The following is a 15,022-nucleotide window of genomic DNA, read 5'->3' as shown; positions in this document are numbered from 1 at the left end:
GAATGCCAAACGGTCGATGCTGATCGCTGATCGATTAAAGATCAGTGATCATCGATGGCCGATAACCAATAACCGATTGCCGCTACTGTGCGCTTATGTTCGTGCTTCAACTTAAGCCTGAACGTCTATTTTATATAATGTACACATATAACAAATACTCGAATATGTTCTACTTACTAACCCCATACATACATATCCACCCGAAGTTACCAACATGAAAAGAAACCATCCAACCCACAAGCAGTCATCCTCCATATACGTATCTGTATATCGAATGCCTCTGTGTCTACAGTTCTCTTTATATATCCCATTTAAACCCCTTCAGTATCTCATATCCGCCTCTGTAAATGCAGCTACTATCCATCGAATCCATCTCGTTATACGTATCTCAGAGTCATGTCACATTAATCCACTCTGCTTGAGCCCCGCCATCCAATCCGTAAGCCCAAATGCAAACCAAGCAGATCTTATGTATCTCTTTCTACATATCTCTCTCTCTCTCTCTGACCCATCTAACTGGACCTCTACTAATAACTACCAACTGTATACTGTCTACTGTCTATTGTTTTCCGTAATCTCAGCCAGCATTTCACCTACTTTTATCGTAGCTAAAAACCTCATTGCAACTGAACTCAAGTACCTGAAACTAGAACAGCATAAGTCCACCCACCGACCTCCGTTTCGATTCTTTTATTTTCTTCCTTTTTAATTTACAACAAAATTACAAAACGTAAAAGTGTCTAAAAAAATAGTACAGTTATTTCTGATTTACTTCTTTGGTTGTATGTACTCGTATTTTGTATTCAGCATCATGTACCCCAAAAATCTCCACCAATCCAACTACCTATGTGCTCTGTACGTACCGATATCGTAACGTATTACTATCGAATCTGTAAAATTCTTTCCTGCCATATAATCGTTGTATGTTTGTTCGTTTGTTGGTTTGTTTACTTGTTTTATCTATTTGAGAGTAAGAACTGTGTTTTCTGTAACCCATTGGCTTCGTAATGTGTTCTAATGTGTATCCTAATTACGATTACCTAATCAATTGTTTTGTATTATTGCGTAAACATATATCATTTTCAATGCCAGCAACCCCAAAACGATTTTACATTATCATTGTCGTATCGTTATCGTATTCTACTTATCGACGGCTACAAATCCTTAAGTTATATTCTTCATTTTCGTTTCGATTTCTTTCGATTTCATTTAACCAGCTTCAACGGCTTGGGTATAGAAACCACTGGCCAAGTCTACGTCCATGTCCATGAAACCCATGACCCTTGTCTCAGCACAAATCTTTAGCAAATCTTCAGGTACCTTGTCCTGTAAATAGTCAACTCGCCTGTGAATACGTGTATCAAAACTCGATAGCTGTGTTAATTGCCAATCATTATTGCCAGTACTCAGCTTCAAAATCAGACCATTAACAATCGAATCATCAAGAACTTAAAAAAATTGAGTCGAAAATAATATAAATATAATACTATTATGATGGAGGCTTACAAGAAATCGAATAACATTTGGAAATTAATAACTAATAATGAAACACATGCCGTAAGTGATATTATTTCAATAACAATTCGGACAAGTTAAGGCAAGAAAGCTATTTGCTACATCACTCAAAATCAAAGCCAAAGGACCAAACTTTTATTCATCGTATGTAAGCCACGCAACAAAGCAAAAACAGGAAATTTAAAAGCCAACTTTTTTAGTTGAAGCACCACCATTGCCAACGAGCATATGTACCATCATGGATCCATTAAAAAGTATAGCATCATCGACCCAAACTGATCGTAGCCTCAAGCTGCCTGCTATGAAATCTTGTAAAAACCATTCAAGCGCATTGCCATAAGTCACCTACACATAGAAAAGCCACGACTTAGCCCATGCGCACCTCAACTAACTTTCAACTTTTAAATTTCAACTTTAAACCTAGCTCTGTCTCTGTCCTCGCCTTTGGCTCTGCCTCTGTCTCTGTCTCTATGTCTGTCCCTCTCTGACCTCTGATCTTCCATTTAAAACACCCAGTCACAGATGCAACACAGACTCAACCACACTAGCTATATAAATCGATTCTCATGATTCACTACTCATGATCCTTGATATTTGCATTGCGAGGATGCGCAAATGAAGTTATTAGGGATAGCCGATATCGTATCCGATATCGTATACGATATCCCATATGTATTATCCCCTGACATATTGCTGAAAACTGCTCGCCTACATAACCACTTTCTACCGTTTGTTTTTTCTTTCGTGTACTCTTCTTCCGTTTCATTTACAACTTTCTCTCTACTTTTTGAACGCTCTCTCTCAACGAAACTTTTGCGCGCCGCTGTCTGGACCAAAAATGAATATTACCATGATTATAAATATAAATATACTGTATAAAAACGATCAACAATGAATGACAAATGCGAATTCGGCGCTTGCATAATGCAATCAAAAACAAATTACGAAATACCAAATCAAAATCCAAATCGAACATGAACTTTTCTCTACTACTACGCTACTTTTTACTTGAACTTGATAATGCTCGTAATGAATGCCCTAAACCAAATACCAAATCCGAATCTTCTTTCAGCCGCAATATGGTCGCAAGAAAAAACAAAAAGAAGTAAGATTTTGCTCAGAACAAAAAACTAGAAGCCACCCAACAACCCACCCACCAATTTTCCACCCAACACTCCCGACCTTTGAGAACACACACACACACACACACGCCTCGGGAGAGAATCTCAATCTTAATCTGAATCGAAGGAAAAGTTATATGATTTCACCTTATTTTGGTGCCTTTTTGAGTTCAGACCTTATTTCCACAAATCGTTTTCCTTTAGCCGAACAATTTTCCGTTGCCATTTTCCGTTGTTGTTGCCTCGTTTTCTTTGTGCAACTGCTGCAACTTACCAATCAAGCCAGCCAATCCACGCCACTTAGCCCAGTTTGATCCAGACCCCCCGTCCCACCACCACACACACTGGTGTGCCCCAGATTCAATATAAATGTATCTATATATTGCCAATTTCGTACCCAGTATCTACAACGTATGTATCTTTGTATCCGTTCTATAAGTGTAGCCTATCTATGTATATCGTAAGCTCGTACTATATCTTTGCCGTACTATATCTTTACCACCGCCCGGGTCGCTTAATGCAAATCAACGAAAGAAAACCCAAAAAAAGCTCACCCTCAAAAAAGGACCAACAAAATACATAACAATGGAGCTGGAAATACGCTTTCAAATTTATTGCTTTTCTCAGCTTTTGCTTATGGATCCTTGCAGGAGCTCTTTTCATTGCGTATAACATTGTCAGTCCGATATTTGTGCATTTGTGTATATTTTAAACTTGATTATTGCCTAGGATCTAGTACAGGATATGTGCCCAGCACATACTTACGAAATTAAATTTAATTTAACATAAAGATAAAGATATGATTTTCTTATAATCAGCTGCATTAAGGATACGGATTCTCCTCGAAATTAGTGTTCTGAACTTACATCGCTCATTTTCTATCGACAATATTAAAGCAGATTCCGTGCAAGGACCTTCATTGTACTTCGGCTCGCCGATGAGTAGCCCAAACTTAATGCTTTACCTATTGCTGTATAAATATACCGCTTCAGGATACATGTGTATATATCCCTTTGTCGTTCGCCGCTTGCCATTTGGCATTGCCATAGTTATTGACACTGCTCGGGGGCTTCAATTACTTATCAAGGTGGAGCCCCCGAAATGACTGAGTGCCTCGAGTGGCTAAGGAGCTTAGCAATCCGGACCGAGTGGCCTGGGCCCCAAGGCAGGAATCAAAGCCGCTAACACACTCACACACACACACACACACACACACACTCGGAAGCAGAGACACTAATACACACACATAGATGCGGCATGATGTCCTGGCTTGGGTGCATCGAGATGTTTTAATGGTGAAACAAGGTCCCATGCCCCCCAAAAACAGAAACAGAGTATCCCAATTATGTGTATCCGTAATCGTACCTACTATATGTGTAAATGTATATGTTTTTTGCCGGCTAATACTTGAGTAATTTGTGTGTGTATGCGTACTATTTGATGTTCTCAATGTGAGCAGATGTAAGCCATATGTATATGCCTATATATATACACTTAACCACCCGATCCAAAACCAGATCCAGCTCCGAACCCAATGATTAAATACTAGGTGCTAGGGATCTGGGGATGCAGGGCTAGCAACTCGTTTCTTTTGACCATACTATGCAGATGTCTGATGATTTTAAATGCGGCGAGCAATCCGCAAAGATTTCCATGAAGCGCAAATTTTTGCATTGCCCCGCATCCGACGAACCGACGCTTTAGAAATTCGTATTACATAAAAACCAATTAAAACAAAACAGAAACTATAACGCAGGAGAAGTCAAGCAAACAGATGACTCAACCAATGGCCAGCGTACTGTAAGTTGTGGGCGGTGAATCGAGTAAGTGCCAGACAAAGTATCTCAAAGTAACTAAAAGTATGTCAAAGTATCTCACAGTAACTCAAAGTATCTCATCCAAGGACAGCCACAGCCTGATGCCTTCGGTTGCGTATCGAAGCTAGGGCCATCAAAATGGCCCACCTCATATATTGCTGGGACTAAAAACCAAAACCCAAACCAATCACAAAGCATGTAGTTCAATCCAATAGCCCCATGTCCCAGCAATATCTTGGGCGTTAGTTAATTCCTAGCGTTAGATGGATATCATTAAAAAAGGTTTATCAGCTTCGGTTACATTTCGGTTTGAACTATCATTTGTAGTTGGCTTCAGATATACTGTAGAACCACCTGAACCCCAGCTCCAAGTCCAAGATACCTTTTCCAAGAACCCACTTGCTATCTCTGTAAAGGTGTGCCTGGGTGTTTGTGTACATACATACATACATGCGTGAGTGTGTGAAAGTGCGTGTGCTTAAGAAGTGTGCATGTCTTTGCAGTTGACGTTGCATGGCGCATGAAAAACTTTCTCTCTCCTAGCTACTTTCTCTAATTCCTTTATTTCCCTCCCACGCAACGAATCCTTTTCTTCTCCCACCCTTCCAATTGGAATCGTTATGTATCTAAACGTTCTGTACCTAAGTACCCTATACTGTCCTGATTCTAATTTGAATATACACGGTGAAAAATTGATATCCAAAGTCTTCGCTTTAAGCGCTCTCTTGTTTATTCAAAACACCTTGGCTTGTAATATAACCTAGAAAATCCGTAATTTCCCAACAACCCTTTCAATCCTATTTCTATTGGTCTTAACTGTAAGTTGGCCTTCCAGTTAAGTAATTAATCCATGCAGCCCCATGATGTGTGATTACTAATCAATGGAACTACTAACCTAAGTCCGAAAATGTTCCGTTTTCTTAACGCTCATACAAAATGTTCCCAGCTAGCCAAACGGTTAGTTAACCGCAACATAACCTCATTCCGCCATTGCGTCCACGGAATGCGTCATAAATTTGTAATCGGTAAGCGGACTGCGAAAGCGCGAGGACGACTTATGTCCGGTCGAAACCGGCTGCTATATCCAACCATCTGCCTCTCTGTCGCTCCACTTTGCGGCTTGCCTTTTTATTAGTTTAAATATAGACTCGAGTTGGCTGTTTAAAGAGGCCCGACACCCATCGAACCACCAACTCCGTGTCCGTGTGTCCGGGTTTTGGTGTCGTGGTGAGTGCCGCAATTGCGTCAAAGCCTCGGCTCCACCACACACACACACACACACACACACACACTGTACTACACACACTACTGCGACCCAAACACACACACACACACACACTGACAATCTAATTGTCACGCCAAGCCAACTATTATGGAATTTTTCCTTTAGTTCTTCCTTTTGTGGCACACTCTCGCTCTCCCTTTCTGGCCTGTTTCTCCCTCTTCTGCCTGCCAGTGGCATATACTCGTACTCGTTCCCCATGTTCGTGTACATATAGTGGGTCGCAGCTATATAGTATAGCTAAACTATGCCATAGCTATATGCATAGTATATGTTTTATATATGGCCAGAGCGAGAGGGCAAATCGAACGGTACGTATGTATGTACGTTTCATAAAGTGACGTTAGAGTTTTTTGTGCTTTTGGCTCTGGACTCTTTAATTTTGCTTTTGGCATTGCACGTGTCCGCGTCCATGGAAAGTAAAACCGGTACGTTTCAGTTGCGACTTAGCGCGTCTGACCGAAATCGATAGAGAGGTATATGGTAAGGCATGGTATGGTATCGTATGGTAACCCACGAACCCAAGGCAGTCGTCACTGGGGCCAAATATTGTCATACAATATGCATGGCGGGGCAATTAAAAGTTGCCAGAACATGCAAGAATAATGTTTGTCTGGGCAATCAGAAACGAAACGAAATTGGGAAACCCAATACGACATTGAGTACCATCCACCCAACAATCCTGCTTGTGATCCTCTCTTTGTGACCCATTCCCAAACCGTAAAAAGTAGTATAGTCTAGTGTTTTCGCACTCTAGCTAATCGTTTTCCCCCACTGGACACAATTTTTAGTCAAAGCATGCCACATATGTATTTCCACACACACACACACATGGAAAGTGACCTTGTTCAACACTGGTTACCTTAGTTTCCTTTTCCGTTTCCATGAACATTTCCGTTTCCGTTTCATTTGATATCCGTTTCTTTGAACCTGACAAAAGGGAAAAACAATGATGAATCGGAATATAAAAGAAACGATTCAAGTGATGAAGCGCCCAAAAAGGTGTAACCCAGATATATTGGTCGAAGCGACTTGGTGTTACTTTTGCATACCAAAAGAATCTGCTGAACCCCAAAAACCCAAAACCCCCAACTATCTCCCATTCTTGTGCTTTCTCTATCACCATGTATATATACTTTATACATATATATTGTATCAATACCCTTATAGCATATATGTACATAAATATATATGTATAGAAACAATTCAAATGATATGCAAAACTGAAACCATCACGAAATTTTTCAATTCGAATCAAATGCGCTTGAAATTGATGTTGCCCACCTTCTTATGATTTTCGATACTTTCAATTCCGTTTTTGAGTTGAGTTTTGAATTCGGGGCTCAGTCGTGCCGCGTGATAATGGTGTTTTTCGTACGTTATACGAAAGTCCCTGCTAATCTATTGTTGCCCAAACCATTCTGTGCAGATCCGATATGATGACGAGGACGAGGATGAAGGTCCACAACCGGATCCTACACTTGAACAGGGTGTGCCAATACCTGTTCGATTGCAGGGCAGCTTCCCGCCGGAATTGGCCTCCACTCCTCTCGAGGATATCGATCCCTACTACAGCAATGTACTGGTAAGTTTTTCGTCTCCAAGTGATCTGTTAGATTCCCCCAAGGGAGGGATTCCCAGCCGATAACCCCCTGATATTGACCCCACGCAATATATCAACGCTCTCTTGCAGACATTCGTAGTTGTAAGCAAAGGAAAAGATATTTTTCGCTTTTCTGCATCAAAAGCAATGTGGATGCTCGATCCATTCAATCCGATACGTCGTGTGGCCATTTACATTCTAGTGCATCCATTATTTTCCCTATTCATCATCACCACAATTCTCGTCAACTGCATCCTGATGATAATGCCGACAACGCCCACGGTTGAGTCCACTGAGTAAGTACGCCGAGTCAGTCAGCCGTCCTATATGCATACCCATATATCTAATTTATCTGACCACATACTATATAAGTGTAACCCCCAACCCCAAAGGTACACTTGATTTGGTTCCCTTCCCTTAGATAACTTTGATTTTCGAAACATATTTCGGTTGATTTCCGTTTTCGGTTCGTCTTTCTTTTACGAATCTGTTTTAACTAATGTTATTATACGCTGTACTAGTCATATAAGTATATAAACATCTATATACCTATGTGCTATATAATCGACTTACCTAACTATATTTAAACGATATATTATACAAAACTATATATGTAACTTTTTCGATATTTATGCAGATGTGTATTTAGGTCAAACTTGAATTTCTTTCCTCTATGATTTCAACAAAAGCCAAACGAAAAGAAATCGAAAAACAGCAACAAACCAAAGTGCAATCGATATGCAAAACTATGTACTATATCTATATGAAAAAAAAACACCCATTTAACTGTCTAATCAATCTCTATGACCCTTTATGACGCAGGCGAAGGTAACGATGTCGAGTAAAGTAAAGTCCTAGGTAGCTAAAGCCATTTCCAGTAAGAGAACCTTGAAATCATGATGCATTTAAGTAGTGGTACGAACACTCGGCGATGGCTAGTCCATTGGGAATCGAGATCTGTTGAGTGCATCCGCTCTTGTATGATATGACACCACTATCGCATCAAACTGCATACATACCTAACTTCAGTCTAATAACTATTTATATATATATATATCGATGTATATGCTCATATCCGTCGTACTCGTTTCTGTCGTGAGTAACTTTGCAATATTCGATCGTTCGATAACTACTCGATAACTCGATCATAGAGCCACCACTCGCGTCCCAACAATCTCCAAATCAGATCCATTCAAATTGCTCATTCCAACTGTAAATTTGCCACGCTAGTCCATCCAGTCGCGGTTGGGCATCCAAATCGAAAATCGAAATCCCTCCGAGAACCGACTATCCCGATCCCGGCCATCGGGTACTCGTAGAGGTCCAGCTGGGACCGAACCAGTCGAGCTGGTTGGTTTTGGTTTGTTCACGTTTCGAATTGAATTCAATCGATATATCATTTGTAAATGAAGTAACTTTGCTCCGTAGTTGATTCCTAGCTACCTAGTTTATTAATACTTACCTTATACACACGCTTAGATCATAAAACTTGAATTTATATATATATCCATAGATAGAACTTATGTAAATTGCTCAAATATGTATTAAGTAAACCTTATTGTAAACTAAACACCCCAAAAGATCCCAAACTAGCAAAAGAACTTAGTTCGTTTTGATCATCGTATCTATGTAAATCATTGTAATCTTAGAACTATATAAAGTTAGTTAGTTAAGCTCCCCCGTATAATCGAAATTAGTTTTAGAGAATATATACCATTTTGTATAAGGGGTTCGTATCGTACTTTTTGCAGTTCGCTCTGGGGTTAAAAGTAAAGTAGAATTTTTGTGTGGTAATTAGCTGACTTAGAAAACTCATATCCTTAGAACAGTTGATATATATCAATAGATAGAACTCCCATATCTTGGCAGGACATTTGTCTCTCTCTCTCTCTGTTCACTTAGTCGACTCCCAATCGATTTGACATTTAGCTAGAATCGATTCGATTAGTGCTCATCTAAAAGTCGTTTATCATAGAACAACAATTCAAAAACATTGCGTATACGTAGCCGTAACTTGTACATAGGTAAACTATATAGTCAACTCTAGCGAAAAACTTAAGGAAAGCCAAGCGAGCAAAAATGCTTTGAAGAGAGCGCACAGCGCCAATAAAGCAAAATGTAAAGTGAAAAGAGTTACGTCATTTTTCTAGCTGATATCAAAGTTATTGTCGCAGATTTGGTATCAGAATCGAGCACCCTAAGATAGAGAGAGACTAAAGACAGGCCAGGGATGACTTTGGGCATAGAAATAAAGAGGAGCAGATGGCTGCCAGCTAGCCAGATGGAAGTGCAAGCGGAAACGCCACTTGAACTTGGCCAAGGGTTGCACGCACTGGAGGATTCAGGAAATAGGGGATGAGATAGGATGGCATGGTATGGTATGATACGGAATGGGATGGGATGGGCGCCTAAACGGCAGGTGCTGCATAACTTGGGACACACACACAAACCGGGAAAAGGGAAAGTATGAATGTGCGGAATAACCAGAGAAAGAAAAGGAAAGGACCAAAGGACCCTCCTCAAAGTGGGTCGAGAGAAAGAGAGAGAGCGAGATGGATAGAGCAAGAGAGAGAGAGAGAGATGCAGAGGGAAAAATGAATTCAAGAACTACTAGAAGAGTATTGTATATTCTATAATAACATTTTTTAACTAGCATCAAATTGAAGCCAAATGAATAGTAAATCCTTGATTTTAGAAGAAGATAGAATCAGTTGTTTAATTTATAGACTAACATATCTTTATGTTAGTCATTATGTTTAGGAATGTTTCAAGGGAATATATAATGATTTAAAAATGGACTTCAAATACTAGCCAACTGATTTTGGGAATGCGAATTGCATACCATTTGCTCCATTGTTTTCTACGGTGCAGGGGTCACACTTGTGCAGGCCCCTAAGAAAGACATAATACCTGCAATTAAAACACAGCTCAAGTGTCCTTCACGGGCATTGGGGCCTAGGTCATAATTTCCTTTCGACCGCCGAAGTGTGAAGACGTTTTTACCGAGCTCCGCACAAAATCGGTTGTTTTGAGTGAAGTGAACGCCAAAAAAAGTAAACTAAATAAAAAATCCGAAAGCGAAAGAGACGCTCTATGCGATGCAAGATCGCTTAATTATTTAGTGATTTGTTATCTTAAATTATAAAACTATGAGTCAGAACGACACTCGCGCTCAGCGACAGCGTGAGCAAGACGAACGTCGGCTCTCAATTCAACGCAACAACGCGTACTTCTCCTACGTCTCACCGACAATCCCAAACGCAGACATCGAGCGGTCAATAACCCATAGCCCAAAAAACCTTATTCTACCAACAAATCAAGAAAGAGCGCGCTCCTGCTCCCCCGCTCTCCTAGCTCCGACAGAAGCCCCGCTACCTCCGCTACCTCCAACAACAACAGCTGGAGACAGACCGACAGCCCGCTCTACCTCGTTATCGGCTGCTCCCGCTCACGCTCTGACTGAGTCAGCGAAAGCAAAAACGCAAGCAATAAACGGTACTGCTGCACTACCAACAAAACTAAACGAAAACGTAAACAAAAAAGCTGGGTCGACCTGGCAAACTGGAATGGACCGCTACATTACAATAAAGCGAAAGCTCAGCCCGGAAAAATCAGATCTGGAAAACAAGCCGAAAAATACACGCGACAATTCTACCTTGATCAAAAATGTAGCCCCTGCAAATACCAACAGATTTGCCTTGCTGGTAGATACCGCTGAGGACGTGCCGCTGGGATCCGTTGATATCGAACCGAAGAAAACAAAACCTCCGCCAATATACATCCGCGAGAAGAGCACAAGCGTTTTTGTAAATACTTTGATTGGCCTTATTGGAAAAGATAGCTTTCATATAATTCCCCTCGTAAGAGGTACTATCAATGAAATCAAACTTCAGACGAAAACGGAGGACAACTACAGAAAAGTCACAAACTATTTTACCGCACAAAAAATAGGCTTCTACACCTACCAGCTTAAAAGCAGCAAGGGTCTGCAAGTAGTCCTGAAGGGCATTGAGTCTGATGTTACGCCCGAAGAGATAACTGAGGCGCTAAAGGAAAAGGGATTTTACGCCAAAAGCGTGTTCAATATCAAAAACAGAAACAGGCAACCCCAACCACTCTTCAAGATTGAGCTTGAACCAGAAAACAAGCCTCTTAGAAAAAACGAGGTTCACCCAATTTACAAACTCCAGCTCCTTCTGCACCGTAGGATCACGGTAGAAGAGCCGCACAAACGTATCGCTCCTGTACAATGTACAAACTGCCAAGAGTACGGCCACACAAGGTCGTATTGTACACTTCGCCCGGTGTGCGTAGTCTGTGGAGATCTCCACGACTCCAAACAGTGTCAAACTAACAAAAAAAATGCATGTGAGAAAAAATGCAATAACTGTGGGGGCAATCACACAGCAAACTACAGAGGCTGTCCAATCTACAAAGAGCTGAAAACCCGTCTTCACAAAAGAATGAACACGGCGCGGGCACACCAAGGAACAGCTACGCTGATACCATCAGAGACAAATCCTGAAGTAATTTTCTCGAAAGCAGCAAGTTTCGCTCCCTGGCCTACATCCAACACTAACAAGACAACATTTGCAAACGTTTTAAAATCAGGTATGACGCCTCCAACCCAAAATTCCCGAACTCCACATGAAGTGTACACAAAATTAGACACACAACAAAACTATAGCCCAGCTGCGCAGCAGGAAACAAAAACTGAAGCTATGATCCAAGCCTTACAACAGAGCATGATGGAATTTATGACATTCATGAAGACCACCATCCAAGACATGATGCGTAATCAAAACCTTTTGATACAAATGCTTGTAGCCCAACAAAACAAATAAACAATGGCTACCTTACGCATAGCTACGTGGAACGCCAATGGCGTCTCACAGCGCAAACTTGAGCTAGCTCAATTCCTACATGAGAAGCATATCGACGTTATGCTTCTTTCGGAAACTCATCTCACAAGCAAATACAATTTCCAAATAAGAGACTACCATTTCTACGGTACAAATCATCCCGACGGAAAAGCACACGGTGGCACCGCCATACTCATAAGGAACCGTATGAAGCACCACTTTTACAAAGAATTTGCGGAAAATCATCTTCAGGCCACATCCATCAACATTCAGCTGGAAGACAACACTCTCCTTACACTAGCGGCCGTATACTGCCCCCCCCGTTTCACAGTATTAGAAGATCAATTCCTGGATTTCTTCCAAGCACTAGGGCCACACTTCATTGCAGCAGGCGACTACAACGCTAAACACACTCACTGGGGATCGCGACTTGTGAACCCAAAAGGAAAACAGCTTTATAAGACTATAATTAAAGCCACTAATAAACTCGACCATGTTTCCCCCGGGAGTCCTACATACTGGCCATCAGACCTCAATAAGCTGCCTGACCTGATCGACTTCGCAGTTACGAAAAATATTTCCCGCAGTTTGGTTAAAGCTGAATGTCTGCCGGATCTGTCATCTGACCACTCGCCTGTACTAATTCACCTCCGCCGGCACGCAGAAAACGTTAAACCACCATCCAGACTGACTTCCCACAAAACAAACTGGCTCAGGTATAAAAAATATATAAGTTCACATATTGAGCTAAACCCAAAACTCAATACTGAATCTGATATAGAGAGCTGCACGTGTGCATTGCAATCCATCCTTACTGCAGCAGCTCTTACTGCAACGCCCAAAATAACAAATAATACAATTAATTCAAAAAAGACCAACGTACAAATCGAGCAACTCGTCCACGTAAAACGACGCTTACGCAGAGAATGGCAATCCTCCAGATCCCCAACTGCAAAACAAAAGCTAAAAGTAGCCACACGGAAACTGGCCAACGCTCTGAAACAAGAAGAGGACGACGATCAGCGCCGATACATAGAGCAACTCACACCAACAGGCACAAAACAAAAGTCACTGTGGCGAGCCCTCTCAACTCTTCGCCCACCGACTGAAACCGTTTTGCCGATAAGGAATTCCTCAGGTGGCTGGGCCCGTAGTGATGAAGACAGAGCCACCACATTTGCCGCTCACCTACAAAATGTGTTCACGCCAAACCAGGCTACTAGCACATTCGCGCTACCGTCCTATCCCGTAAACTGCCACCAGCAACACACCCCAATTGTGTTTCGCCCTAAAGAAGTAACTAAAATAATCAAAGACAATCTCAGCCCGAAAAAATCCCCCGGCTGCGACCTTATAACACCGGAAATGATCATCCAGCTGCCACATTCTGCAGTTCGCTACATAACCAAGCTCTTTAATGCCATCACCAAACTTGGTTACTTTCCACAACGATGGAAGAGGTCGATTATCATAATGATTCCAAAGCCTGGTAAGAACCACACAGTCGCTTCATCTTACAGACCAATAAGTCTACTCTCATGTATTTCGAAACTATTTGAAAAATGCCTGCTGATCCGACTTAATCAACATCTGATATACCACAATATAATCCCAGCCCACCAATTTGGATTTCGCGAAAGCCATGGAACCATTGAACAGGTGAATCGTATTACAACGGAAATAAGAACTGCATTTGAATATCGCGAATACTGTACAGCAGTATTTTTAGACGTATCCCAAGCATTCGACAGAGTCTGGCTCGACGGCCTAATGTTTAAAATTAAAACATCCCTACCCGAAAGCACACACAAACTTCTAAAGTCTTACCTCTATAACAGAAAGTTTGCAGTGCGGTGCAACACTGCCACTTCCACTGATCATACAATTGAGGCTGGAGTCCCCCAAGGCAGCGTTCTTGGGCCAACATTATACCTCATATATACAGCCGACATCCCTACAAATAGTCGCTTAACGGTATCCACATTTGCCGACGACACAGCTATCCTTAGCCGTTCAAGGTCCCCTATCCAAGCCACAGCACAGTTGGCACTGTACCTCATCGACATTGAGAAGTGGCTCTCTGACTGGCGAATAAAAGTAAACGAGCAAAAATGCAAGCACGTGACGTTTACGCTAAACAGACAAGACTGTCCTCCGCTCTTGTTGAACAACATACCACTCCCGAAAGCAGATGAGGTAGCATACCTAGGAGTACACCTTGACAGAAGACTCACATGGCGCAGGCACATTGAAGCCAAAAAAACCCAACTTAAACTCAAAGCCAACAACTTACACTGGCTCATCAACTCTGGTTCTCCGCTCAGCCTAGACCACAAGGTCTTGCTCTACAATTCTGTATTGAAACCTATCTGGACCTATGGCTCACAGTTATGGGGCAATGCCAGCAACAGCAATATTGACATCATACAGCGAGCACAATCAAAGATCCTGAGAACCATCACTGGGGCACCGTGGTACGTTCGGAGTGAAAACATCCAAAGAGACTTAAATATCCCATCAGTTACCAACGCAATCACGGAACTTAAGGAAAAATACCATAGCAAGCTTTACACGCACCCCAACCACCTAGCGCGAGGTCTAATCCAGCTCAGCAGCCGTTCCCGACTCCGGCGAAAGGACCTACCAACCCAGCGAATAAATTATTAGGGCCGCTTAATCATAGAACAGTTGGAAAAATAATACAACTGTTCAAAAAATACTTGTTATAGTTAAGATTTTTAAACTTATTGTTAGTTCTTATACAAGAAGATTCAATAAAAAAAAAAAAAGAAAAAAAAAAAAAAAAAAAAAAAGTGTCCTTC

General features: G+C 41.5%; 1 protein-coding gene across 50 annotated transcripts in view; it reads left to right on the top strand.

Moving 5' to 3' along the window:
* Positions 1-15,022, top strand: part of LOC6617946 (sodium channel protein para) — a 63,577-nt gene that overhangs the window by 337 nt on the left and 48,218 nt on the right. For 34 of the 50 annotated variants that reach the window (XM_032724608.1, XM_032724609.1, XM_032724603.1 and 31 more), the window contains exons 2-4: positions 2,588-2,620; positions 7,165-7,320; positions 7,429-7,634. In XM_032724608.1, the coding sequence (XP_032580499.1) occupies positions 2,588-2,620; positions 7,165-7,320; positions 7,429-7,634 (395 nt within the window). The remainder of the gene's footprint in view (positions 1-2,587; positions 2,621-7,164; positions 7,321-7,428; positions 7,635-15,022) is intronic. The other 16 variants (XM_032724595.1, XM_032724605.1, XM_032724602.1 and 13 more) reach the window with 1 other exon arrangement.

Source organism: Drosophila sechellia, chromosome X (genome assembly GCF_004382195.2).
Source record: "Drosophila sechellia strain sech25 chromosome X, ASM438219v1, whole genome shotgun sequence".
In the NCBI taxonomy this organism is placed as follows: Eukaryota; Metazoa; Arthropoda; class Insecta; order Diptera; family Drosophilidae; genus Drosophila; species Drosophila sechellia.
This window is presented reverse-complemented; position numbering and strand designations above follow the sequence as displayed.